Raw genomic sequence first — 27,446 nt, 5'->3', positions numbered from 1 at the left:
AACGCAACTTGTAGATTCCAATCAAGATAATTATATATTATGCATCCAAAATTATGTTTTGAGTTATAATTACCTTGTTGCATTTCCTAAACACTCTAGTGGTCCACAGAGTGACATAACACTCAAGTGGTCCTTATGATTAATGGCATAAAATTTAAACGGTAAAAATGAGGTGTTATAATTTCAAATATTTTAAATTATTTTGTACGAGCATTCTTATAAAATATAAAAATTCTGTAACAATATCAATATAATAGTCTAATAAAATTGTGTATATAAAAAAGTACAACAACAATATTTTTTATTTTTCAGCCCGTTAAAGAATAATAAACAATATACTGCAGTAGTATTTTATATTTTATATAATCATCTTCTTTTATTTTTCGAAAATGTGTAACAAACAATAATATTTATGAAATGAAATAAATTTTACTAGTCTATCATAAAGCATACTAAGTTATATTTAAACCATTATTTATTATATTCCCTTAAATATACACGTACATAATATATACAGTATATAATTAAATATTCATTACAAATCTCAACCACACATTTCATTTAAATCTAATGACTTATAACATGTCTAAATTCTAAGATTAACTCGGTTATATATATATATATATATATATATATATATATATATATATATATATATATATATATATATATATATATATATATATATATATATAGGCACTTGCTCAAATGAGAACTTTCTTAAAATGAGAACCGTGAGAATTTTTTTTAATTTATCAAAATCTCATTTATTTGAAGGGCCCCGCCAGGGGCACCTTCACAAAAAATGTATATCATTAAAGTCTTCACCTAGCTAGCCCCAAAAAAAAAAAAAATCACCGATGACGTGGCAGTGGATTTTTTTTATTTGAATTTTTTTTTTGACTAGCTAGGGAGAGACTAATTTTATATACATTTTTTATATTAGGTTCCCACTAGTTTGATGTTTAGATTAGCCAAAATATGATAAATTAAGGAAGTTCTCACGGTTCTCATTTTAAAAAGTTCTTATTGGAGTAAACCCCCCCCCTCCTCTCTCTCTCTCTCTCTCTCTCTATATATATATATATATATATATATATATATATATATATATCACCACATAATTTGAATAGATACATAGTCTCATTAAATTAAAACTAAATTAAAGTAATACAGATCATTTATAAAATAAAGTAAACAACTGTCCGACATGAGGTTAGTTAAAATGCTACAAATCATGATTTATTGAATAAATTCATAAAGTAAAAACAGTTGCAATCATCGCCTAATATTTAAAGTCACCAAATATCCTCGACCTTTGCATTATCATCCTTTGCCTTCATATATTCCAATCTTGTAGCTGAAATATAAGTCAAAATAGTTCATTACTATAAAATGAGAGAAATAAAATTGACAATGTTCATATTCAAAATTACAAATTATAATTTAATATGCTCCGAAGAAATAATATTGTGCGTGTGTGTTATATATAAATTTTTTGATGAAGTTTATATATTTATTGGATAGAAAGTTGATGAATTGAAGATATTTTAGCTTAAAATTATTAAAGTGTACCTTGCTTGGGCTTGGGCTAAATATGGTAAAATTATGCAATTCATAGCCGCTACCATCACCATTTTGTTGCTGGAACAACAATATATGTATATATAATAAGTAGATGTATTTATTTTAAAGACATTGTCATATCATACATATAAGTATACAAACCTCTTCATTCATAGTGAAGGTATTTTCAACCTGATTTGAGGCCAATGAAGTGCCAATGTCTAGACCAACAGGTTGCATGTTTCCTATCTACAACAACAGTAAAGCTTCAATTAATTAATAAGAGCAAGAAAAATTTCTAAAATATGTATAAATATAAATATAAATATATAAATACCTGTTCATTCACCTTGAAGGTATTTCCAAACAGATTTGTACCAAGTGATCCATCACATGCGTTTAGATCAGTTTGCATGGCTCTCAACTAAATGAAAATATTTTTTTTAATGATTTGGGAAGATAAAAATAAATTTATAGAGCGGTGCAACTAAAATAATGTATATATTTAAATATATACATGCATGCATGCATGTTTATGAGTGCTATATATACCTCGTCATCCATTCCTAGAGTATGTACAACCTGATTTTCAGCAAAGGAGCAACCAATGTATGGAGCAGCATCTGAATTTATCTGCTACAAAGAATCAAAGAAATACAGTAATAGATGAGAGACCTGAATTAAATTCAACCTTAGGGCCCGACTAATAGTGAAAGTAATATCATTATAAATTTAAGTTGGAGGACATTTTAAATCCTAGCTCTGACCTTGTGTATAAATTAACTTACTTTTACCTGAACTTCATCAAAGTTGTTTGTATAAGTATTGATGTCTTGTCCTCCCGAATTGAATGGTGGTCCAAATGTTGAGTTGTTTGTATTGAAGATGATAGTGCTACTTTGTCCTCCCAGATTGAGTGGTGGTTCAGAAGTGGAGTTGTTTGTATTGAAGATAATGGGGTTGTCTTGTCCCCACGGTTTGAGTAGTGGTTCAGAAGTTGAGATATTATAAATAGATTCAGTATAATTACTAGAAAATTTATTAAGATCTTTTGCAAGAAACCAATTATTAATGTTAGAACCTCCAGCCAATTCAAGAAACCAATTATTAATATCAGATCCTCCCACCAATCTTCCATTTATATCATCACTTCCCACCAATCCCCTATTAGTAGAATTATTATTCCATTGAGGCACCACTGTAGTTTGACCATAATAATTCATTTGATTTGCCTCATAGGGATTATTATAGGCAGTATTGCTTTCAATGATATCCCTAATCTTTAATTGACCAGCTCTTTGAGAAGTAGGAATCCCACTACTAATCCCATGTGCTTCGATATTGATACCAGCAGAGGATGCATAGTTTGATGTCGACATTACATCCATCCTAGAAGAAGACCCTGCTCAAGTGCAAAATATGTATAATCTTCAATCAATAGGAAGTGGTTAACATTATATGTTGTATTAGATTGTGTGTAATATTCAATTAGCTCACCAGCTTGGTTGAACCTCGACAACGATAAGGTTGCTTGAATTGGGGTTGCATCCTTACTAGTTCTTCGTTCTTCTTTAAGTTTCTTAAGCAAAAATAAATTAGGATTTTCATCCACAACATTTGAGTGATTATAATTTCTATTGGTGTAATATTTTGAATATCGATGACTAATCTTGCCATCCAAAATTTCATTCACGAGTCTTCGATACTTCTGCATTATACATATCAATCCGATAATATCAATAATAATATAGAGAAATATATCCTGTAATACTTTTATAAAGTATCATACAACATTTCCAAATACCTGCAAGTGACTGGCCACTTGCTCTCGTGAAATTCCGGGTTCATTCATATCTTCCAATATTGTTTTTGGATTAGCTTCTGCAAATAAATTGTAACGCAAAAATCATATTTATATTTTGAATTCTTTAATTAGTTGAAACATTTAGATGTAGAGATATATAGCTTACTATGATATCCGATGTTTAAAAGAGCATCGACGAATCGAGAATGCAACCTTGGAGTCCATGAAAGCTTTGTAGTCCTCTCTACGCCAAAATAAACAATTCATTATTAGTAATATTATCATTATCATTATAAATTATAATGTTTAGTAAACATAAATTAGAAGTAATTAATTTCTTACTTTTTACTTTGTCATCAGATTTACGAGGTCTAGAAGATTGACCCATGTCTGTTGGTACCTTAGCTAAAGAGCTTCCAATCATAGTATTATTGGTCTGATTTACCTTCCTCAATTCAAAGATCTGCCACATGTCTCTAATTGCATCGGGCATAATAGGCTTCTGCAGGAAAGTCTCTGCCCCCTTCTTAATTCCATCATCAATTAGGTCACTCCTGATATCTTTTGATGTTACTGCATATATAAAATGTTTACTGTCAATTTTTTTCATTAGAATGTCATATGCATATCACAAAATTTAAAACAATTGTATACTACTATGCAACTATGATTTACATGTCCATGAAATGTATTTTAAAACTTACATATAACAGGAATTCCATAATATTTTTTAATGCATTTCATCAGTTCAAGACCATCCAATTCTGGCAAATGAACATCCGTTAAAACAAGATCAAATGATTTCTGATGGAGGAGGTCCAAAGCGTCTAGAGCATGACCTACGGCCGTCACTAAAATTAAGATTGAGAAATAAATTAGAATTTACATTATTTAAATAAATATAAATATCTCAATGTATGAAGTGCACAAAGTTAAAAATGTAGTTCCAATTGATATAAAATAAATGGCATGAACAAATGTAAACGTGCTACTAAACAAATCTATTTCTCACAAATGACAACTAGATAATATTAATTGGATTGATATCGACAAAAATGCCGCCTCTTTAAATATTAATTAAAACATGACAAATTTACATGTTTCGTCTAATATTTGTGTGTGTGTGTGTGTGTGTGTTTTTTAAGTTTCTAAAATACTGATAAAAAAAATGACGATGTCAATATACTTTTATCTATGACATTTCAAATTCGAGCTAGATTAGTAAAAATGTAACAAATTATTTGTTGTAGATTAAAATTTTCAGAATAAGAATTTCGCTAATAATGATATAAATTCTTCCGAATATTTCTTCATATCGAAATAAAGTTGTGTGTATGCATACAAAAATATACTTTATTTTGTTATGAAAATAATCGAATTAGATAGTTCATAACCCTCATCTTCAGAAATTTAGCATTTAAGATTACAAAAGCATAAAATCTTAAAATTATCATTTACACCTTCATAATTCCATCTCTTGAGAGAAGCTATAGAAACACTTAAAGACGATGCATCAGCATCTACCAATAAAACACTATATATTTTTCGATTGTGTTTCTCCATATTTGAACACAACCCTGTAATGTGGTACCATTCATACTAGTATTTCAATTTATAACCCTGTAAAATTGTAATCAATTAAATGAAATTCAATGTTATAGATAAGAGTAAGTAAATAATTGTTGATTGAAATAAATGTCCACCAAGATTTTATAATGTTTTTTGTTTTTATTCAATCTATAGATGTGAAGCAATCTATAAGATATGATATCTTTGTGCATCCTTTCATATTCAGATTGCATTTGTATGTATGTAACCAATCTAGTTTTATAGTCCACAGTTTTTGTTTATAGCCCATTGTTTTTGTATGGTTGTTTTGTTATATGTTACATTTTAAAGGGAAATACGAAAATAAATATTTATAGACTAAATAATTTTATTATCAAATATTTATTGTTAATTTCTTACTCATCATTTTATCCTTTTTTATACATCTATACAATATATTACACCATTTAATTCAAAATGCGGTATAATTCATGGTTCACAAGTTAAAGTTCATAGCTTTTAAAAGCTAAAACTTAAAATATAATCGATATTAAAATTTCATAATTTTGGTGTTATTATTCTTCGAATCTAATCAATAATACAATCAAATTTAATTTATAGGTCTAAGTAGATCCATTGATATTATATAACAACAATTTAAAATACAACTTAAAGTTATTATATAATTAAAATCATAAAATTCAGTTAGAATGATTAATCGGTACTATTTTATGCATGTTATATTATAGTTAAAAGTATTAATGTAAATGTAAATTAAAATAAAATATAAAATAATTAAATATTAAAAATAAGTCATATTTCTTATGTGGAGCAAAGTGGTTAAGTGATATTATTCTTAATATGTGGCACCTTTGTAGCTCAATGTTTAGGAACCTTTTGTGTTTAATTGTGACAAAGACGGGAAATATAAGATTTGTTATTTGAGTTTTGTCATGTTCAATTATATGACTTTTTTTTTGTTGTTATTGCGAAAAATATATCTTAAAATTTAATCCACTCAATTATTAAACAATATACACATTTAATCCACATCTATACTATACTATAAAAAGCCAAGATGAGTATATTTTGTAGTCCTACTTTTCCTTCACAATTTTTGGTTTGGTCGTTGTTTTTTGATCTTTTTTTATCTGACTTCGTTTCCTATCACTAATACTATAAAAAGCCAAGATGAGTATATTTTGTAGTCCTACTTTTCCTTCACAATTTTTGGTTTGGTCGTTGTTTTTTGATCTTTTTTTATCTGACTTCGTTTCCTATCACTAATAAACATCAGCTCCTCTTAGACTTCTATTTTGTACAGACTAAAGCAAATACTACACACCACATACACCTCCTCTTCGTCTCTACCACAGACACCTCCTCTCCGTCTCTCAACCACCGCCTTCTCCAACCACCGCCCTCTGTCTTCCTCTCCGTCTCGACGAACTCCGTAGCTGGACATTTATTCTACTTATCATTCCATCTCTCAAGAACTTCATCTTCGGTGAAGGTTTGTTCTTCGTACATATATAATCAATTATATTTCAAGTTTCTCTTCTGAAAATATATGGATATGGGTTTGTTATCCATTGGTTATTTATCTTAAATTTCAGTAATTTAGTTGCTTATAAGAATTGATTAATTTGATCTTTGTTTTTAGCTGCCTTTGTTGTGCTCTTTCTTTGGTTCCTGGTTGTTGTCTTTCTTTGCACGTAAAGTGTTTGATCTGAGAGTTGATTGAAAAATTAAGTCAATGTGATTGCATTCGGAGTTGTTTTTGACAAACAATTCTCCATAACTCAGCAGCTTTATTTCAAAGAAACTGATCAAAGGAAATCTGTTATTAGAAAAACGGATACCCACACATTGTTAAGACAAGTCCAGTAGCTCCTCTACACTGAGTTTATGAGCTCAGATTATTGGGAGTAAAGTTCGCAAGTTCAAAAATAGGAAATGTAAGGTAAAATTATGGTTCTAATATGCAGTGTTTGTCACAGACAAATAATCTAAAAAAACGTGGTGATTTGGATATTAGAGCTGCTGAATGAGGTAAGAAGCAAAAATTGAAGATTTGATAAAATATTTGAGAAATATCAGAGGATTAAAATATATATATATGAAGACATTAGCAATTTAGCATGGACTAAAAATGTAAAATTGTTTCCAGAAATTGATGAGATTCTAACCATCATTAAAAACATGTCCCATAAAGCAATGAGACAAATATCGGTAGTTGGATCAAAAACGCGAAGTCATGGATTTGATTAATTGAGTGAATAAGTTGCTATAAGAGTGATATCCTCTAAACAAGATATTCGACTTTTATTGTTTATATTAGTTGGTTATATTTTTAAAATATTAGGTTATCAATATTTTAGATTATAATAAATAGAATATATCAATTGAATAAATGGAAGTTGCTGGAGTCTTAGCTGAATGGGAAAATTTTGAAAGCATGTAGTAGTTTTTTTCTTCTTACAGGTGTCGCACGGGATTTACAGGGGTCTCTTGCAGGGGTTCTTGTTTTTTCTCTCAAATGTTATCTACTGCGTCAGTTTTACCTATGTATTATTAGTTTATTACTAGGTTTTAGTATGCTTATATTAGTACTTTATAGCTCAGGTCCGGTCTTTGTCAGTGGTTTTTTTGGTGGTCATGTTTTGTCAAGATTATCAACTCAGATGTATTGCTGCTATTTATATTAATCACTATGTCTTTCAGCATATATAGCCAAGTAACTACTAGAACATTTGTTTTAGTAGTTGTGTCTTTTACTTCTTCCTATTTGCTATAAGCCCTTGCTTACACATCTGCAACTTAACAAGTACAAAATTTTCAAGTGGCCTGCTGCAGGGCACATCTCTAAATGTGATCTACTATATCTGAAAATAATACAGCTTCAAGTTCACATGTGGCAAATGCCCAAACTTATGTTGTGATAAGCCTCACTCACATGGAGGAGAACTTGTTCTCTTATAGGAGGGCACTTGGGATCCCCTTTGTCAAACAGCTGAAGACATTTATTTGGCAGTTATACGCTTAGTCTGGCTAAGATTATTATATTTTCTGAACCATCAAGGAAGCTATATATTAGATAAGTTGCTATAAGAGTGATCTCCTCTATACATTCGACTTTTATTGTTTATATTAGTTGGTTATATTTTTAAAATAGTAGGTTATCAATATTTTAGATTATAATAAATAGAATATATCAATTGAAAGTTGCTATAAGAGTGATCTCCTCGACTTTTATTGTTTATATTAGTTGGTTATATTTTTAAAATAGTAGGTTATCAATATTTTAGATTATAATAAATAGAATATATCAATTGAATATAATTATTTTGGTGAGAACTTGTGAGCATATGACAACCATGTACTTATAATACAGTAAGGTACTATAAGTCTATAATGGCGTTTGAATTATTATTTTTTTTGCCGAGAATGGCATTTGAATTTTAAATTCATAGGAATAAAATATTTTACATGAAAAATTTCGATAATTAAAGTGTTGCAGCACTTGGTGAACTAAATGTGATGGGGACGGATAAGGCAGGATAAGGAGGCAAATAAATAATCAAACATACCACTGATTATAATTGGGTTAGGTGATAAAATGTGCAAGGCGCAATCATAATTTTCCACACTGCACTGCTAAGTACAGTACTGTATAATTTGATGTTTTACTGTATTTTCGACCACCTCGGTGGTGCGATAGTTTTGTGCATAAACTCATTAGTTCTGGGTAAATTAATTTTTTTCATTCAATAATATGGTTTTGTTGCGGAGCACAAAGGATAAAATAAACTATATGTTGTATTAGTTTTAGATTTGACAAACAGGTATGTTTTGCACTAATTGATAGATAGCAAGACATGGTTATCATATTATTGTATTTACTATTGTTTTTCGAAGATAAGCTTATGATTTCATTTTTTGCTATATGCTTATCAGGTTGATGGAGCGTGATGAGGAGCGTTGGAAAAAGTTCAAAGAAGAGCAGAGGAAACGTTTACGAGATATTGAAGAACAGGTATTGTGTATTAATATATACAACTATTTAACTTTAACAAATGTAGTTGCTTGCCACTTTTGAAGCATGACATCTGAATTTTTTTTAATGTACTGAAGAGTGTCCCGAAGATGACAGATTTGGAAATTTTGGCAGGCAAACGCAGGATTAAGTTGCAAGCTGGTTTGTATTTGTCAATATTTTATTTATCATACTTTTAAAAGTTGAATTTGTGAATAGAAACTATTTTTTTGGTTAGTATTTGCCCCACCTTGTTAAATGTTTAAACATTATTATACAATATTTGTTTAATCTCTTTGATTTATAATATTAGAAATTTGTTTAAATAGGAAACGGACAGAGTGTATTCAAGAGCTACTCACATTTGGTTGGTGATTATAGCCCATTGACATGTATGTTGATCTGTAATAATTTTTGCAATATTTTAAATTTTGTGTCGAGGTTAAGGTTATGCAATTAAAATGGTGTTAATAATTTCTATGTTCACTTTATAGCTGTGCCTGTAATGTCTGAGACTTTGGAAAAGACGGCGTCTGAAATTAGCAAGAAATTGGACCAACACACCCAAAAACCAAGGGCAAGATCCAAAGCACAGGTATTAAATGTTGTCTTCTTTCATCTTAGAAGATGAGCATTTTTGCCCTTACATGATGCTAACATTTTGATTTTATATTATAATTAGAAAAAGGCTGCCGAAAAGGACGATTTAAATTTGAACACAAGTTTGTCAAACTCTGAGGCGTTAAAAAAAATTGAGGCTGAAGCTAGGGAGAAGCGGGACGAACGCAACAAGAAACGAAGGGCGAAATACAAAGCACAAGTATGAAATGTTGTGTTCTTTCATCTTAAAACATTAAAATTTTTAGGTTTTTTTACGTGATAATAACCTTTTGATTTTATATTATAATTAGAAAGAGGAACGGGACGAACGCAACAAGAAACGAAGGGAGAAATACAAAGCACAAGTATGAAATGTTGTGTTCTTTCATCTTAAAACATTAACATTTTTGCCTTTACGTGATAATAACCTTTTGATTTTATATTATAATTAGAAAGAGGCTTGGAAAAAGGATGGTTTGACTTTGGACTTTGAATCTAGAGAGAAACAGGATCAACTCAACCAGAAACGAAGGGCTAGATACAAAGCACATGTATAAAATACTCTTTTCCTTAATCTTAAATCATGAATTTTTTTCCTTAATATTTTGCTGACCTTTTAATTTTATATTATGATTAGAAAGAGGCCACTTTGAGAAAGATTGAGTTAGAAGCTAAGGAGAAACATGATCAACTCAACCAGAAGCGATTGGAAGTGAAGAACAAGAAAAGGCGTTCACGATACCAAAATGGTACCTTTATTTGTGAGGGTTTTAGGGTGCAATGCATGTTGATATGTTTTGTTAGAACATTTGTTTGTTTATACAAAATATAAATTTTGTGTAATTATTGAGTAATTGATGTTTCTTAAGTAAAAATGTAAATTATCTAACATGATAATGATTTTACAATTGCAATATATAGGTGATGCCGAGAAAAGAGAAGAACGTAAGAACAAACGACAACAGGTGTATCGAAATGGTATAATTCTGTTTTTTTTCCCACTTCAGGTTATATTATATGTCAAACAAGTAGTTTTGATAATCGAAATGTTTACTTCAAATTTTTTAAGGTAACATAATTATTATTTTGAAAAATGCTCTTATGCAAGCATTAATAAACTATGCAGAAAATGAAGAACAAAATATGAAATGGGATGCTTCTAAAGTAATTGTCAGGACTCCTGAAAAGTTTGCAGGTAGTTTGTGCAATCTTAATATTTAATTGATAATTATGCGGCAATTTTTTTTTGATGCATATCTAATTTATTGCAGCTTTACCGACATTGAGTAAAAGGATGAGGAGCAAGATAAAATTAAACAAGGAAAAATTTGGTAATCTTAAATTTGAGCTTCAACTAATTTCTAATATAAGTAGAATGCTTATGGCATGTTTCAAAAATGCAATAAATTCACATGTTTATCAAACATGTTTTTGATTTTAATATATTTATGAATGCAGCATCGAGCAATTCAATACTTGATATAGGATGTGCTGATAAAATCTGTTGTCACTGTGGGGCTTTGATGTGGAGGTTTGAGCAAACAGAGAAGGAATGCCAGTTGAAATCAGATAAGTTTTCTTTGTGTTGTGGCAATGGAAAGGTACGCTTGCCACTATTACGAGAGACTCCCTTTGAGTTGAAAACATTACTAGATCGGAGTAATCCTAAAAGAACTATGTTCCAAAATAACATCCGGATGTACAACAACGCATTCGGGTTTACTTCAGTTGGAGCTAATATAGATAAAAGTATTAATAATGGGCGTGGACCTTTTGTTTATCGTATTCATGGTGTAATTTACCATCAAATAGGTTCACTGTTTGCTGAAGAATCCAAAAAGCCAGTTTTCTCGCAAATATATATGTACGATAATCTAGAACAGGTTAACAAGCGTATGAATTTTCCCAATTCTGAAGAACCCCTTGATAGTGAAATAACCGAATTGTTATCTGTGATGTTGCACCGAGTGAATGCTTTGGTGGATATATATAGACAGGTTCGAGATAGATACAAAGAATCAGAAGTAATTCCAGGAAAGTTGCGTTTAATTGCAAATAGGGACACAGATGGTCGAGAAAGTAATGTTCCAACCAATGCCTATGACTTTGCAGGATTAGTTGCAAACAGTAATCTAGCAGATGATAGGGATATACTTGTCCACCCTCATGATGGAGTTCTGCATAGGATTTCAGTGCTCCATCCATGTTATATGTCCCTTCAGTACCCGCTTCTATTCCCGTGGGGTGAAGATGGTTTCAGAATTGATATCTTACATTCAGGGATAAGTGCAAAATCAGGAAATAAAAGAGATGTGGTTACCATCAGAGAATATTATTGTTACAGACTTCAGTACAGAGATGCGGAAGGGCATACTTTAATTGGCGGGGGGCGGTTATTCTTACAGTTTGTAGTTGATGCATGGGCATGTATTGAGCATACTAGACTTACATGGGTCTTAACACACCAAACAATATTGAGGTCTGATCTATATAACAATGTTGTTGATTCTGTTAATAAAGGAGATACTAATGCTTCTACAATTGGAAAACGGATTGTATTGCCATCCTCATTTACAGGTAGCCCACGTTACATGCAACAAAATTATCAAGATTGTATGGCTATTTGCAGAAAATTCGGAAGCCCGGATCTGTTCATTACATTCACATGCAATCCACAGTGGCCAGAAATCAAGGAGTATTGTGATAAGGTTCCACACTGTATCCCAGCCGATAGGCCCGATGTTATGGCTAGAGTGTTCAAGATTAAGCTTGAATTGCTTCTAGAAGATTTGACAGATAACCATGTTCTTGGAAAAGTCATTGGAGGTAATAATCTCTTTGAAGCAATGTATGTTTCTTATATTTTTCTTTCATTACATGTCGCCTTACAAGTGCGCTTATTGATGCAATTATAAATTTAGATATTGATTTAATAGAACTATGGGTTTACGCAAGCAGCACTGTCACTTAATCAGGTCAGGTGCGTAACTACTGTACTATTGACAGGAGATATAAATTTCAATGCAGCAAATACGCTATACCAGTTGCCTTATTAGCCTTTTATTAGTTGAAAAGTCTACCTATATCTATCTTATTAGTGCATAAGTACTCTACTACTGAGAGGAAATATAAATTGTAATGCAGCAAATACACTATACCCAATCATCTAAAAGAAACATAGGAATTCTGAATTCACACGGCAACCTTGGGTAAGGCTGCTGGGTGTTAATAGCATTCGTAATGTAGAGTACCATATATAATTCTACTAGCTACATGCTACCTTATAGCTTAAATATACTAATTAAGGAGGTTATTTATTTATTTTTTGAAAGGGCGCCGACTAAGAAGGTAAGCTTAACTGAAGTGATCTTCAACTCTTTACTCAAAGGCTCAATTATTATATATATATAATGTTCTCCCTCTGCCGTAGTGCTGCTGTGTATGATTACTATTTTCTTAAACTAATTAAGAATTAATATAGAATTAAAATTACAACACAAAAACACAATGAACTTCAGGAATTGATCTATAGCCTCTGGAATACTAGCAGATGGTCTTACATTTAAACACATGCTTGCACATTACAACAAAAGTTTACAGTATATTTAAAAAAAATACAAGATATTTATAAAATATAAGAACATTTATGAAGTTTAAGATATGAAGCTTAAGTAGATAATAGATCTATTTTTTTCATATCAAACCAATACATGAAAACATTTATTAAAGTTTTTTCTTAGCAGAAAGGCTAAACAAAATAAATTCTGTTGGCTGATAATAGGCCAGAACCAACTTGATCCTTGATATCTTGATTTAAGTTGACCTTATAAATTGTTTTTGAATTTAGCTTTGCTGCACATTTCGAGAGGGTATCCTGATTTTTTGCATTCCTTGCATCTAATGGCTTCTGTAGAGTTACATTGGCCTAATTTACAATTGATTAGGTTTCATTATCCCCTGGTATAAGATAGTTTAGTAATTCTATAATCACCTTTAAGTGTGAAAAAAGGATCACATTGGTATTCACTATTTTTTATATTTCAAGTATCCCCGTCAATGGCTAGCATAATAAGATATTATGTCTTTGATATTCATTCGAAATAAATTGATTTTACACATGAAAAGACTTTACAATATATTTAAAAAAAATCCAAGATATTTATAAAAAATAAGAACATTTATGAAGTTTAAGATATCATCTGAATTTCACTCTAAACAGCTTATCATGGATACCTATCATATGCTTTTCTTAAAATCATGAATTAAAGCATATAATTTGAATTAAATTATTCACATATATGTCCACTCACTCGTGAATCTGTTTCCTTTGCAGTTGCATATACCATTGAATTTCAGAAAAGGGGATTACCCCATGCACATATAATTGTGTGGCTTGAGGAATCTGACAAGTGTCACTCAACTGATGACATTGACCAGTTAATATGTGCTGAAATTCCTGACAAAGAAAGTGATGAAATTGGTTATGATGCTGTTTCAAGGCATATGATCCATGGCCCATGTGGAGCATACAACATAGATTGCCCGTGCATGAAGGATGGAAAATGTACCAAATACTATCCGAAAGAATTCACAAATGAAACTACAATTGACTCCAATGGTTATCCAGTCTACAGACGTCGGGATGACAAGCATACTGTACACTTCAAAGAAAAAGATATTGAAATTGACAACAGGTTCTTATTTTACATATCAGTAATTGAATACAATTGTATGGGTTGTAATTCTACCTACCTAACTTATTTCTATTGTATATCAATCTCCAGGTTTGTTGTTCCATACAACAGGGGGCTTCTTGTGAAGTATCAGGCTCATATAAACATTGAATGGTGTAATCAGGGGCGTTTGATCAAGTATATGTTTAAATACGTGAATAAAGGTCCAGACAGAGCAACTGTCGTTGTTGAGACAGCTGATGCTGTAGTTACCAATGCCACTAAACAATATGTCAATATTAATGAAGTGGAAGAATATGTTTCATGCCGCTATCTTTCTTCTGCAGAGGCGTGTTGGCGTATATTTGAATTTCCTATTCACCATCACAAACCGGTTGTTATAAAATTAGTGTTTCATTTAGAGAATGAACAACAAGTTTACTTTCGAGAAGACGAGACTTTGACGACAGTTGTGGACAGAATAGACCCTAATGCAACTATGTTCATTCAGTGGTTTAGAGTAAATCGAGAAGATCCAGCTGCTAGGGAATTAACCTTTGTTGAGTTCCCTGAAAAATACTTTTGGGATAACACCGGAAAAATATGGCAGCGGCGAAAAAAAAAGATGTGTGTAATTGGTCGCATGGTTTATGTGCACCCCACCGCTGGTATGTACATTTGTTGCAATGTAAAAATGATCATTTTCAACCATGTATGGTATTTGTAGAGTAATTTGCCCATTGTTTTCCCATTGCAGGTGAAAGGTTTTATCTAAGAATGTTGTTGAACATTGTAAAGGGTGCAACATCTTTTGAGGATGTTCGCACAGTTAATGGTGTAGTGTACAACACCTACAAAGAAGCTTGCTTTCACCATGGTCTTTTGGAATGTGATGATGAATGGCACACTGCAATTACAGATGCTTCCACCCACCAAACCGGAGCTCAATTACGTGAGTTATTTGTTACACTATTATTATTTTGTGATATCTCGGATGTTAGAGCATTATGGGACAAGCATTGGAAATCTTTTTCTGATGATATTGAGCACAGACAAAGAAAACATTTTCCAAATCGTGCTTTTGTTATAAATGACGAGCAACTTGAGAGCCTAACGCTATATGATGTTGACTTGCAACTACGAAAAAGAGGTAAAACTTTAGCTGATTTCCCAACATTACCAAAACTAGATCGAGATTTACAACGACAAAGCACAAACACTCTGTTGTACGAAGAAAATATGTATGACAGGCATGCATTAGCAGTTGAAGGAAAGAAATGTCGCGAGATGTTAAATGACAAACAGGCCGATATTTTTGAGAATGTCATTAACAATGTCATATGTAAAAAGGGGGGGCTATTCTTTGTATACGGGTATGGTGGCACTGGAAAGACCTTTTTATGGAAGACTATAATTAACACCCTCAGATCTGAAGGAAAAATAGTACTTGCAGTTGCATCTTCGGGCATTGCTTCGCTCCTAATTGAGGGAGGCCGCACTGCACATTCAAGATTTAAAATACCGATTGATATTGATGAGAATAGCACGTGTGACATAAAGCAACAGTCATTTCTGGCAGAACTGATTGTACAATCTGATTTGATAGTATGGGACGAGGCCCCAATGAACCATAAACATGTTTTTGAGGCTGTTGACAGGTCAATCCGCGATCTTATGCGACATGAAGATGAGAATAACCTAAATAAACCGTTTGGAGGGAAGACAGTGTTATTAGGTGGTGATTTTAGGCAGATACTTCCTGTTCTCCCACGAAAAGGCCGTGAAGACATTGTGATGGCATCTATTAACAAGTCATACTTATGGGATTTTTGTAAGGTTTATAAACTGGATAAAAATATGCGTATAGAATCTGATGTTCCACCGGTGACAATCTCAGGACAGCAGGTACCATATGCAGATTGGGTTGTTAGTGTTGGCGATGGGGTCGTGCCAACAGTACCATCTGTTGAGGGTAATGAACCATGCTGGATAGAGATTCCTTCAGAATTGAACCTTGATCCCGGAGATGATGGGAAAAAGGCTATTATTGATGCTGTGTATGATGAATTATGCAACAGCTCTAATGATTCAGGATATTTCAGGGACCGTGCTATCTTGACTCCATTGAATGAAGACGTTGATCTTATTAACAAAGAGGTCATGAAAAGATTTACAGGTCAGTAAAAAATTACCTTTATATCCTTCCCTCAGTTCCATTATCTGAAATACAGTAGGGAAGTAGCTCTTAAAACTTGCTTTTTTAAATGTCTCTGTCTAACAAGCACCATCCTCAATTCAATTAAATGTTGATAATTGGCTATGCGAAGATAGTTTTTTATTTATGTTCTTTAAATAAATTAAGTATGTGATTGTATATTACTATTATGCCTCAAGTGTCTGTCTGTGCTATTACTTTACTTTTTTATTTTATTGTCTACAACCTTATTTTTATGTTTTCAACTGGATGCACTAAGAGTTTTTTTTCGTCCTGAATTGTATAAAACTGAATCATACAATATTACTACTACATTGTATCAGTCCAACACTAACACATACAGTAGATCATACAACTGCCACTATATTAGTATTTAGTAGTATAATATAGGATTCCATCTTCGAAAATATGAACTCAGCCTCCAATTCTTTTAGCTTTTTACTTTCACCATTATACTCCTTCCTAACAGTATGATAGCAGCTTCAGCGGTAGAGACCTTGGTCTTCAGATCACTTAGATCCTTCAATGTCTACATATACAAGCAAAATAAGAAGATATAGTACAGTATCTGTACTTTAGTTAATATTATATAAAGAGTCCAAATTCCTATCAGATAATAATTAGAAGAGTAATTATAGACGCTAATGAGATTTTTGTTGCACCTGGTCAATGAAATTTTGCAATTAAAAAGTTGTATAATAAGCTTAGAGTTGTACCAGCAAAAATGCCCTGGAGTCAGGTTTTTTGATTACAAAAACCAGTTTAGAGCTTTATTCATAACATGGCTTGCTGTGTGGCATAGGTTGTCGGTTATTAACTCGGCATTGGTCTTTTGCTTGGAAGTGATAGTTGTCCCTTGGGTAATGCAGCTCCCGAAAATTCATATATTCTGTTTTTTATTCATTCATATTATGCCAAGGAAATTTGGGCCAATGTCCTAAATATTATGCAGTTTCAGAGGCCAATTGCAGGTTTTAACTCAGAATTAGAGTGAGCTGTGAAATGTGGAAGAAAAGTAAGAAGTGTTTGGGAAAAAAGCAAGTTGTTAATCAGCTAATTGTATTTTTTCAGTTTTCTATATTTTTCCTTTTGTTTGTTCAAATTTACGTTCACTACTATTCCATATATATGTTAGAGTACTATAATTTAACTTCCATTCAATTGTTTGCAGGCCAGTCCAAAATATATCGAAGCGTGGATTCAGTTTGCAAAAGCACAGTTAACTATGAATCAATGGAAAGCATGTACACACCAGAATATTTGAATTCTTTAAGAATAGCAGGAGTACCTAATCATCAACTTGAACTCAAAATTGGAGCTCCAATTGTTCTGTTAAGGAATCTGGCTCCTAGCAAAGGATTGTGCAATGGAACACGGTTGATTGTCACTCAATTATGTGCCCGAGTTATAGAAGCTATCATAGTTACCGGCAATCATATTGGGGAGAAGGCTTTCATCCCACGTATTTGTATGAGGCCGTCAGACACAGCACTGCCTTTTACACTCAAAAGAGTTCAATTTCCCATATCCCTCTGTTATGCAATGACAATAAACAAAAGCCAAGGACAAACGCTGAAATATGTTGGCTTATATTTGCCAAGACCGGTTTTCAGCCATGGACAGTTTTATGTGGCGATATCGAGAGTAACAACACCATTGGGGTTGCATATAGTATGTGAAAATGAAACACACCCGATTGTTGGCATGACAAAAAATGTTGTTTACCATGAGGTTTTTGCCAACTTGGGATGATGGAAACGAATTAACTTGGTTTTCTTGGGGATTGCCCGGATTCATTATTACGTCTTGCTAATATTATCTACGTATGTGATTTCATATTAAGACTACTACATCTATCAGATTATTAGATTATTAGATAAATCAGTTGGATTCTTTTACACCAGTAGTTGAACTAACTTCAAGATAGCCTGTGATTTTTACTATACATACAATCTTTGTTTTTTTTTTCTTTCTTTGTTGTTTGGAAGCACTAATAGAGTACTGCAGCTGTTTGGGGTTGGTTTGTATTGTTATTTCATCTGGTGTTGCTACTGTCAATGATCCTCCTTTTATGAAGAAGGCTGGTATAGGATTAGCACTTGCTGATGCACCACCAGCACAATAGAAATTTGTTACTAGTGGTTCGTCGCATGACCTGTCTGATGATGATGATCTAGATATTGAAGCTGGTCCATGTGAGCAGAGTGACCAGGTTGATGTAAAACGTATTAAAATGTATGATTTTTGTGGTTACAATTACAAAAATGAGATTCCTAAGATCCACTGACATGGTCTATGCTTTATTTAGAATGGTCTCTAACAGAGAGTCTGCGAGGCGTTCCAGAAGAAGAAAATAGGCTCATTTAGCAGATCTCGAGCAACAGGTGTATTGTTATAGTAGATGTTAATTTATGAGCTGTACAATATTTCTTTTCAATGTTTTTAGTTGGTACTTGAGTCATGGCTTCCTGCAGGTGGATCAGCTTCGCGGAGAAAACTCAACTCTGTTCAACAATCTGACAAATGCTAACCAGCAATTCAAAGATGCAAATATGAATAATCAAGTTCTGAAGTCAGATGTGGAAGATTTAAGAGCCAAGGTACCAAAGATTTTCAACTTTCAACAGCACAAATGTTAATATTATTCCAATCTGCAACAATACTTGAACTTCCAAATTTCATTTGAACAAAAATCAACATTCTGAATTTGTAGCTCTACTAGGTGTATATGTGATTTGGTTCTTTACAAATTGTATGGTTCACAAAACAGCTGACCTGAAAAAACTTTAATGGCACTGTGGATAATGGCATTATGAACGAGGCTGTGAGCAATGTCCAAGTGATGTGAACTGTGATTTGCATTGTTCCAATGTTACCTTTCTAATAACAAAACCTTACATATATTATATTAATTAAATTACATAACACTAAAAAGAGAGTACCTCACCCATTCGACTTTTGGTTTGAAAATTTGACAACCAGATTCCAAACCAATCAGTGAAAAAAATCCAGTTCTTAATTTTAAATCTTAAAATTAAAAATTAACCTTTAAATATATAATTTTAAATATCTTTTCTTAACAAGAAACTTCATATAACTTTTTTTAACTTTAACAAAAATGTCAAAAAAAACAATTTCTTCTTCAACGAGAACTAAAATATCGACATTAATAGATAATCAAAGTTATATTCCTAATATCTTTAAAATTTAATTTTACTCAAATTTTCTAATATGTTACAAATTTATACTTCTACTAAAACTCAAATTCATTAAATAGAATTATAATCAAAGTTATAATCCTGATAGTTTTAATATAAGTCAAATTCATCAAAACAAATTAAATTATAATTAAATCCTAATAAATTGAATTTTGATTAAATTATATTAACCAACTAAAATATTTTCCTTCAAATTTAGCTTTTATGATATTATATATTTTATAAATTGTTAGTATAAATGATAAAATTTTTTTTAATCTATTTCTATATGCTTTTTCAATATTAATATGAATATGTTTTTAAAAAAACATAGAATTATCTATTATACATTTGCTTCTTTAAAAAACATAAAAATATTTTTATTTTCTTATAATATTATTAATATCTATCTATATGTATTATTATAAAAAAACATGAAATTAATTATAATATTTCACGACTTCTATCATATTACTACTCAAAATTATAATTCTACTAAAAATCAAACGGATAGAATCGTATCATTATCAGATGTCTCTTTCATTACAACTATCAACGTATATAAATTCACTTCTACACGGATTCTTCCAACTATATAAACAAACCATCACTTTGTAAGCGAAGTCCTGTGACCATCACTCAGCAAGCAAAATCCCCAACCGATAGCATATTCATGGAGACATACACATTATTGAAAGATTTAACTCTGGGAAGGGGAACAGGCTTCATCAAAGTTCGGATTTCAAGGGAATGGGAAGGGAGAAAACCAGGAGCAACACATGCCACAACCAAAACCTATATCATTATTGATGAAGAGGTATGCTTTGTTGATTATTATATATATGTGTGTGTGTTTCTTCTCCCCAACAATATAGAAAATTAACTTCGAAAACTTTTTAATACAACAAACAAACTGTACAGGGGACCCAAGTCCAGGCCGGACCCCTGCAATTTGGTCTAATAGCAGATTTCTCTAAAAGGCTCCTGCTTGGAAGTGTATACTTGATTTCAAACTACGATGTAGCTGCTGCACCCGACACGTACAGACCTGTGCCGGGAGAGTACAGTGTCAATTTTCATAGAAAGACCTCTGTCAAGAAAATTGGTGATGTGCCCGCTATCCCTATGTTCCAATTTAATTTGAAGACTTTCGAAGAAACCAGGGCAAGACTTGGAGATGTTGTGACTCTTATAGGTAATAACTTATCCATCCATTACAACTACCAGCTTTTTTAATACTTTGATATAGCCAGGTACTAAATCAGCATTTACTTCTCTATAATACTAATGCACAGAGATTATTTTTTAGATGTCGTGGGAAAGTTGAAAGATTATACTCATATACAAACTGCCAAAAGCGGAAAAAAGTCATTAGATATTGTCCTTGCGGACAAAAGGTGCGCTTCTGTTACACAATTACAATAATCTCTAACCAAAACATAACCATTGCTTTAAATTACATAGTTATGCATTACTTTTTCAACCCTTGGATATTACTCTCTTTCATTCAGAGATGAGATAAAGGTCACACTGTGGGAGAATCAGGCATTTGAATTCCTAAAGCTTGAAAATGAGTACACCCAACCAAATGTCATTGTAATCATAACTGGTACTTCCACAAGACTTGTGAAAGGTACGCATTCAATTATTTTCAACCTTATACTAATCATGACTCATATAATCTTTCTTAATCAATGTCATCTTACAACTTTGCAGGGGAATCTGTGCTGTGGTCAAGTAGTTCAACACAATACTTTTTCAATATCGACCACTCGGCCGTCACAACACTACGTGAGAGTACTAAGTTGGAAAATAGTATAATCCCAACACTTGTGCCATCTATGAGGAGCCAGGAGCAACAAAATATGGCTAATGTTGAAGCTGTGACAATAGCACAACTATTTGAGGCACAACTCCCGGATGGAAAAAATGTAAGAAATCAAACAACATAATTTTGTCACTTATAATGCAGATTACAACATAAACCTAATTTTTTCATTATACACCTTGCCTGCTATTAAATTACTATGCAGTTTATTGAATTTTACACCGAAGCAACTGTGATTGGTTTATTTCCCAACGAAGGCTGGTATTATATTGGCTGCAACAAGTGTGGGAAAAAAATGAATGACTTCGGGCAATGCATCAAATGTTCTCATAAAACAAAACCAATACCAATATATAAAGTAACGCTGGCAGTCAAGGATTCAACTGCCGATACGTCCTTTGTCATATTTGATAGACATGTAATGAAACTAATAAATGTCTCAGCACAGCATCTACTCAACAGTGACCAGGTATTCACCTTTCCAACATGATACAAATGCTTGACTTAATATAATTGCATTACACTTTACAATTATTACATGTGTTGGTTTCCCTGCAACAGAACGCGACACCAGAGATGATGCCACCAATTTTAAATAATATGGTCGGCATGACTTGCATATTTAGGCTCAAACTGAATCAATACAATACAGTTCAGCATAAAGAAGGCTTCACGGTGATGGAGGTAGATGAAGTGAAAAGCAACAAACCAACTTCCAATTCTAAAATTGATTCCGGTGAAGATAGCTCGGAACATGACTTGGACCACGAAAGCACGGAACCATCTGAACATCATCTGCAGAAAAAGAGAAAAAACCCAAATGATGAGACATATTCAGAGCAAGTACAACCTCCTCCAGAAAATACATCAAAGGGCTCCTTAGAAGTAGAACAAGGCCATGATGCTCAGAGACATGCAAAGAATGGAGGTCAGGTTCCACCACCAAATTCAGGTACAAAGGGAAGGCCTGGAAACAAGAGTCTTAAGCGTACAAATACCTAAGCTTGCATAATATTATTATTATTATTGGTAACAGTAGTATCAGTAGATCCTTTAATTGGCTAGGGGTATTACCTTCTTTATTTTACAAAGATATTTCAATGAGAACTGCTATTTAGTAACATTCCTGTTCTTTTTACTTTTTTCTAAGACTTTCTTTTATTGTTTTATGAAATGTAAATTTGGTATTATCTAATAAATTGATGTTTTATTGTTTTCTTCTTCGACTTAAATCTATAAAAACACTTGATGCCAGACCACTTGATGGCCTGTTGCAGGTATATTTCAGGTGTGTGCATGCGTTATTTAGCTTTTTCTTGATGATTATCAGGTTTAAACTTGAATTGTTGCTTTCTGAAACGACTTCTCAATACTATGTTTAATTTTGTCCATTAGGTTTTAGCAGTTTTGCAAGGCAACTTCACTCGCATTGGTGTTAAAATTTATTGTTAAACCACTGTTTTCAGCACCTTACACATAGAACCAGAGTTACGTACATTTCTTTTTGGTACTTAGGGAGAATTCAGATTAATTTGTGCTTATATACCGGACACTTGCAAAGTTGTTTCGTTGTACATCAAATGCTTAATAAAGGCCATCACAATTTTCGTTAAATACACAGTCTATGTCCGCATATTTTACATAGGTATTGTCTGTCCATCGAGAATTGTAGACTGTAGTCTGGTTTTTTTTGTTTTCATTCATCATCTTCTTTCAATGTGATTTTGCATATAACATGGTTACACTCCCAACTGCTAATTTTTTTTTTCCTTCATTGGAGTTGCCATTTATTTACATGGTTATCTGCCACTATGGTACCATTTATCTGTTTCCCTTATGCAGTGTTAGACCTCTTATGTATATTTGTTTCAGTCGTAAATCTTTTATTTTTTCTTTTGATGTATATGCAACTTCACTCGAATTTGGTGTTAAAATTTATTGTTAAACCAGCACCTTACACAGAGAACCAGAGTTATGTACATTTCTTTTTGCTACTTGGGGAGAATTCAGACTCAATTGTTCTTATATACTGGACACTCTGGTCACATGTACAGTTAAATACACTGTCTAGGTCCACATAGTTTACATAAGTATAGAATCACGATTGTCTATCTTTCTGCAGAAGTGTAGATTGCAGTATGTTTTCTTTTTGTTTTCATTCATCAGCTTCTTTCAAATGGATTTTGTATATAACATGGTTACACTCCCAGCTGCTAATTTTTTTTACTTCATTGGAGTTGCCATTTTTTTTACAAGGTTATCTGCGACTATGATTTGTTTTGTGTTTCCGTATACTTCATATGCTTAAAACAAACCAGATAGACTTATGTATGTTAATGAGAGGCCACGCGACATATGTTGTCCTGGGAAGAAATGATCATAACTTAGGCTGATATATTTCACACTTCAGGAACAACTATAACACTATATATTGTCAAACTATTTGATTTACCGACTTCCCGTGAATGTATATGCAGCCTTTGTTTCGCAACAGCATGTATGACATCCCATTTTCAATCCATTTCGGTATATGTTCTCAGATTTTATTATTTGTAGTAATTGATTCGGTCACAATGCAAGGACTTTACCATAAACAAAAATTTCACTTCTGCTTATATAATATTTCCTCTGTGACTCTCATGTATAAGCAACTCTTATCAAAATGTTAACTTTACAATTTTATTTTCATTAATCATATTTGCATCTGTTTATACACATTGAGCTGGCATTATATGTGATTCTTGCTAATCGTAGATCGTTTTTATTGATACCGACAGCTAAAAAGTTGTGAGATGTTTAAAAAAAGTCTTATAGAGCGAGTTGTAAAGTTATTATTATTATCGAAAAACACTTGACTTTTATAATGAAAAATACTATTAATTTCTTAATTTCATATACAATACACAAATAAACTAAAAAATATTTACAAATAGATAGTAAATTATAAAAGCTAAATATAATCTGTTGGTTAATATAATTTAATTAAAATTCAATTAACTAATGTTAAAATATTAATAAAATGATGTTAACATTTAAAATATAAATTGTAAATTATGAATTATATAATTTTTTTTATCCTTGTCCTAAATTTTTATTTAGGACGTCAATTGAGACACCAAATAACGTCCATGTTTAAAAAAAAAATTCTCTGAACAGTTCTCTGAGCCTCTGTATTATATCCTCTGACAAAAATTTCAACTACTCCAGTGAAAATAACACTTGAGCACTATCATGTTTGGTAGATAGCTATGGAATTCTGTTGTAAACTCTTTTGAAGAATCGATCGAGGTCTAGGACTCTGACACATTCAAGTTACATGGAGCTACAAGGAATCCTTGTAGTGCTAATAAATCATGAGGTGAACTGATGAAAATGTTGCCACTAACTAATTATTCTATAGCGCTTGAGTGGACTGGATACTACTGGATTGATCTACTTGGTGAAATAGCTTAGCAGCCTATAGGTTTCTGACCTGCAAATTGCCCTTCAAGCTGAAGCAACACTCTTTTGTGTTGATTCTTTCTGAACAAGACAAAAAACACAATTTAATATATCATTCCAGTGTGATTCTATGTACAAAATTTAACGAAGACATGAACTAAATGAAAATACTGAAACTCACCTCTTTTTGTATTTAACTGTGTTACTTTTATGATTTAACGAAAACATGAACTAAATAGTATTTCTGAGGCTAACCAAGTCCTGTTTTTATGATTCTTACACTAGCAACCATGGCTTCTGGCCATTTAGCAACCATGGATTTTCTGGGAATTTCTGTTTGAGTTCTGTTATAGTTGGTTTACTTCAGAACTAAATGAAAATACTTTCTGGAGTAAAACACCAAGATCCTGAATGCTGAAAGCTGAGTGCAGAAAATTAACATATTGTCAACGGAGACAACTAAATAGCCATTCTGTTGCCATTATGTTTGATAAACAAACTATAAGCATTCTTGAATTGTTTATATCCTTGATCCAGCAGTTCTTGAAGTAGCTTAAAAAACAACTCCCGAGAAACAATTTACAATATTAGATAGCACGATAGATATATATTACTACTATATTTTAAAACAAAAACATATATTTATAAATTATTTTAATTATGATAAAGAAAACAAAATTAACTTTCAAAACTTCTAATTAAACTATGAAACATGTGGTGCAGAACAATACAAACTCTAATCCTACAAACTTACAAACTACACAATTTCAATTCATGCATGACACATCATATGCCACTGCACAATATATACAGTTAACATAACCAAAAGCTCATACAAATCACCGGCCAAACACAAAAAAATATACTCCCCTGTCCTTATACGTGCAAGTGAAGACAGCCAAACATGAAACGCTCAAGAACACAAGAAACTCATATTAAGGTCAGACCTATGTACAATACTGTTTATATATCTTTAGCCTTCAATTAATTGAACTTAATTTCTAACATCTTTCAAAAAAAACTTTCACCTGCAGACAAGTACAGATTATTGGTTGAATCATAAAAAACCTACCGCAACAATAACCACTCGTGCACCAAACATCAAACCCAAGAAACAAAGACCAAGGCCACCTACCATCACTGTTCTTAGGTACTGGAACCATCTCCCACCAGATTTATTGAGGTTAGTACTAAACAAACTTAACTATCAGGAAAGAGTTTGTTTTCGTGCCACATGCAAAAATTGGAACTTTATTCGATATTCGGCCACTGACTTCATACATGACATCCCGTTAAGCACCATTGCTCTTATACTCATGAAGACATCAAGTGAAAGGTTTAGGCACTTCTTCAATTTCCTGATTTTTTGGATAAAAGATCAGAATGACGCAACAGTTATAGCTTTACTCAACCATATTCCCATTCATCAATTATATCAATGGGGGCACGTTATAAACAGACCTGATGAAAGCATGTTTACATACTTCATGACAATGGCACAACGCCTGGGCAATCTCGATGCGGAATTCTACTGGGTATGTAAAAGTGTCGTCCTCAGAAATCACGTTTGTTATGATGTCCTAGACATATCATACAAAATTATCCAAGATCTATCTACCAGAGGTCACATGCTCTCCTATCTATTCAAAAATATGATGGATATATATTTCTTCCCGAAAAAAAGGAGTGACGCAGTAACTGCTATAGCCCAAATTATCACAACGCCAACGACAAAGCCAAAAATTAGTGGCATGATACTAGCTCTGAAAAAGATTGGCGGACACATATATCCCGATACAATATTCGAAAACTTGACTGGATCCCCTATCTGCAATGCTCAACTTCCAAATGAGGACAATCATTATACACCGGATGGATACCCCGTACACCCGGATCAGATAGATGAATTTACATGTCTTCAGTGTAAAGTTGCTCTACTCATGGGATGTCTTTCGGCTTATCTTACACACTCCATTGACCTCTATCTAGATCTATTTTAATATCATTCTTAATTTTCTTTAATGTAAGATTTCTGATGCAAGTGATTTAGACACTTAATATTATTATTATTGGTAACAGTCATTTTAGTAGAGTCATCCAGTTTAATATGTGCAAATATTTAGAAGTATTGTAGACAGAAATTCAGGGTAAAGTGTTTAGAAGTTATTTTGAATCTTATTCGGTGTTGCTTTGCTACTGTCATGAGTACAGTGTACAACCACTATCATGGACTCTCTGTCAGAGAGTTGATACTCCACTTTCAGCTCTTGGAAGGTAAATAAAAGAAAAGTAAAGCAGCAAGAATCGAAACCGGAGAATTCATATACATGCCTGCATTACATGAGAGTATTAAGTTTCACATCATTGAACATGAACAGATAGGTATCGGCCAAAGTCTGACCTTATGCAACTAATTTTGTGAGTTTATGCTTTATCTTTTTCGTCAATGCCTCCGTTTATGATGTCCAAAAAACCTATACTGAATAACAAATAATAATATAGAAAAATCATCTACAAGACAAACTTTCAAAAGTGAAT

The 27,446-nt window shown here is 32.3% G+C and overlaps 3 protein-coding genes across 6 annotated transcripts; 2 read left to right on the top strand and 1 right to left on the bottom strand.

Annotated features, from left to right (window-relative positions):
- Nucleotides 1–1,339: 1,339 nt before the first annotated feature.
- Nucleotides 1,340–4,933, bottom strand: LOC108222302 (two-component response regulator ARR14-like). The gene is made up of 12 exons (XM_017396223.1): nucleotides 4,831–4,933; nucleotides 4,075–4,221; nucleotides 3,713–3,943; nucleotides 3,537–3,614; nucleotides 3,371–3,447; nucleotides 3,064–3,274; nucleotides 2,361–2,968; nucleotides 2,119–2,199; nucleotides 1,904–1,990; nucleotides 1,729–1,815; nucleotides 1,576–1,644; nucleotides 1,340–1,360 (listed from the first exon to the last, which is right to left on the bottom strand). The coding sequence occupies exons 1-12, from the start codon at nucleotides 4,931–4,933 to the stop codon at nucleotides 1,340–1,342; spliced, it is 1,800 nt and encodes a 599-aa protein (XP_017251712.1).
- Nucleotides 4,934–6,222: 1,289 nt separating this feature from the next.
- On the top strand, nucleotides 6,223–18,411 carry LOC108222292 (uncharacterized). 4 transcript variants are annotated; one of them, XR_010286367.1, is made up of 19 exons: nucleotides 6,223–6,431; nucleotides 8,876–8,954; nucleotides 9,053–9,116; nucleotides 9,284–9,346; nucleotides 9,449–9,549; nucleotides 9,637–9,774; nucleotides 9,866–9,919; nucleotides 10,007–10,105; nucleotides 10,192–10,303; nucleotides 10,476–10,532; nucleotides 10,681–10,749; nucleotides 10,826–10,885; nucleotides 11,013–12,380; nucleotides 13,888–14,248; nucleotides 14,339–14,895; nucleotides 14,985–16,403; nucleotides 17,245–17,302; nucleotides 17,395–17,457; nucleotides 17,614–17,752. XR_010286367.1 is itself a non-coding variant. In XM_064082976.1 (17 exons), the coding sequence occupies exons 2-17, from the start codon at nucleotides 8,880–8,882 to the stop codon at nucleotides 17,286–17,288; spliced, it is 4,641 nt and encodes a 1,546-aa protein (XP_063939046.1). In that variant the 5' UTR covers nucleotides 6,223–6,431; nucleotides 8,876–8,879; the 3' UTR covers nucleotides 17,289–17,466. The 4 variants fall into 4 exon arrangements, 2 of the variants coding, with proteins under 2 accessions (XP_063939046.1, XP_063939044.1); XR_010286366.1 differs by having other exon boundaries at nucleotides 17,245–17,457; XM_064082976.1 differs by lacking the exon at nucleotides 17,614–17,752 and having other exon boundaries at nucleotides 17,245–17,466.
- A 1,533-nt stretch (nucleotides 18,412–19,944) lies between these two features.
- Nucleotides 19,945–22,622, top strand: LOC108196751 (uncharacterized). The gene is made up of 7 exons (XM_017364183.2): nucleotides 19,945–20,456; nucleotides 20,561–20,834; nucleotides 20,949–21,036; nucleotides 21,151–21,272; nucleotides 21,356–21,570; nucleotides 21,673–21,936; nucleotides 22,029–22,622. Exons 1-7 carry the CDS (start codon nucleotides 20,313–20,315, stop codon nucleotides 22,467–22,469), a joined length of 1,548 nt encoding a protein of 515 aa, XP_017219672.2. The 5' UTR covers nucleotides 19,945–20,312; the 3' UTR covers nucleotides 22,470–22,622.
- The last annotated feature ends 4,824 nt before the right edge of the window (nucleotides 22,623–27,446 follow it).

This window comes from Daucus carota, chromosome 1, assembly GCF_001625215.2.
Source record: "Daucus carota subsp. sativus chromosome 1, DH1 v3.0, whole genome shotgun sequence".
Classification (NCBI taxonomy): domain Eukaryota; kingdom Viridiplantae; phylum Streptophyta; class Magnoliopsida; order Apiales; family Apiaceae; genus Daucus; species Daucus carota.
Note: the sequence above shows the minus strand (reverse complement) of the source record. Positions and strands in the feature narration are given on the sequence as shown.

What these genes read in the sequence shown, in the direction of transcription:
- LOC108222302 (XM_017396223.1), bottom strand. Translation starts at nt 4,933, where the DNA reads ATGGAGAAACACAATCGAAAAATATATAGTGTTTTATTGGTAGATGCT. An exon ending in TTTAAACATCGGATATCATA is followed by an intron (nt 3,448 to 3,536) that starts GTAAGCTATATA and finishes ATTTATTTGCAG; the next exon opens with AAGCTAATCCAAAAACAATA. An exon ending in AAGTGGCCAGTCACTTGCAG is followed by an intron (nt 3,275 to 3,370) that starts GTATTTGGAAAT and finishes TGTATAATGCAG; the next exon opens with AAGTATCGAAGACTCGTGAA.
- LOC108196751 (XM_017364183.2), top strand. Translation starts at nt 20,313, where the DNA reads ATGGAGACATACACATTATTGAAAGATTTAACTCTGGGAAGGGGAACA. An exon ending in AGATGTTGTGACTCTTATAG is followed by an intron (nt 20,835 to 20,948) that starts GTAATAACTTAT and finishes ATTATTTTTTAG; the next exon opens with ATGTCGTGGGAAAGTTGAAA. An exon ending in ATCTACTCAACAGTGACCAG is followed by an intron (nt 21,937 to 22,028) that starts GTATTCACCTTT and finishes TCCCTGCAACAG; the next exon opens with AACGCGACACCAGAGATGAT.
- LOC108222292 (XM_064082974.1), top strand. Translation starts at nt 8,880, where the DNA reads ATGGAGCGTGATGAGGAGCGTTGGAAAAAGTTCAAAGAAGAGCAGAGG. An exon ending in GGGCAAGATCCAAAGCACAG is followed by an intron (nt 9,550 to 9,636) that starts GTATTAAATGTT and finishes TATTATAATTAG; the next exon opens with AAAAAGGCTGCCGAAAAGGA. An exon ending in GGGAGAAATACAAAGCACAA is followed by an intron (nt 9,920 to 10,006) that starts GTATGAAATGTT and finishes TATTATAATTAG; the next exon opens with AAAGAGGCTTGGAAAAAGGA.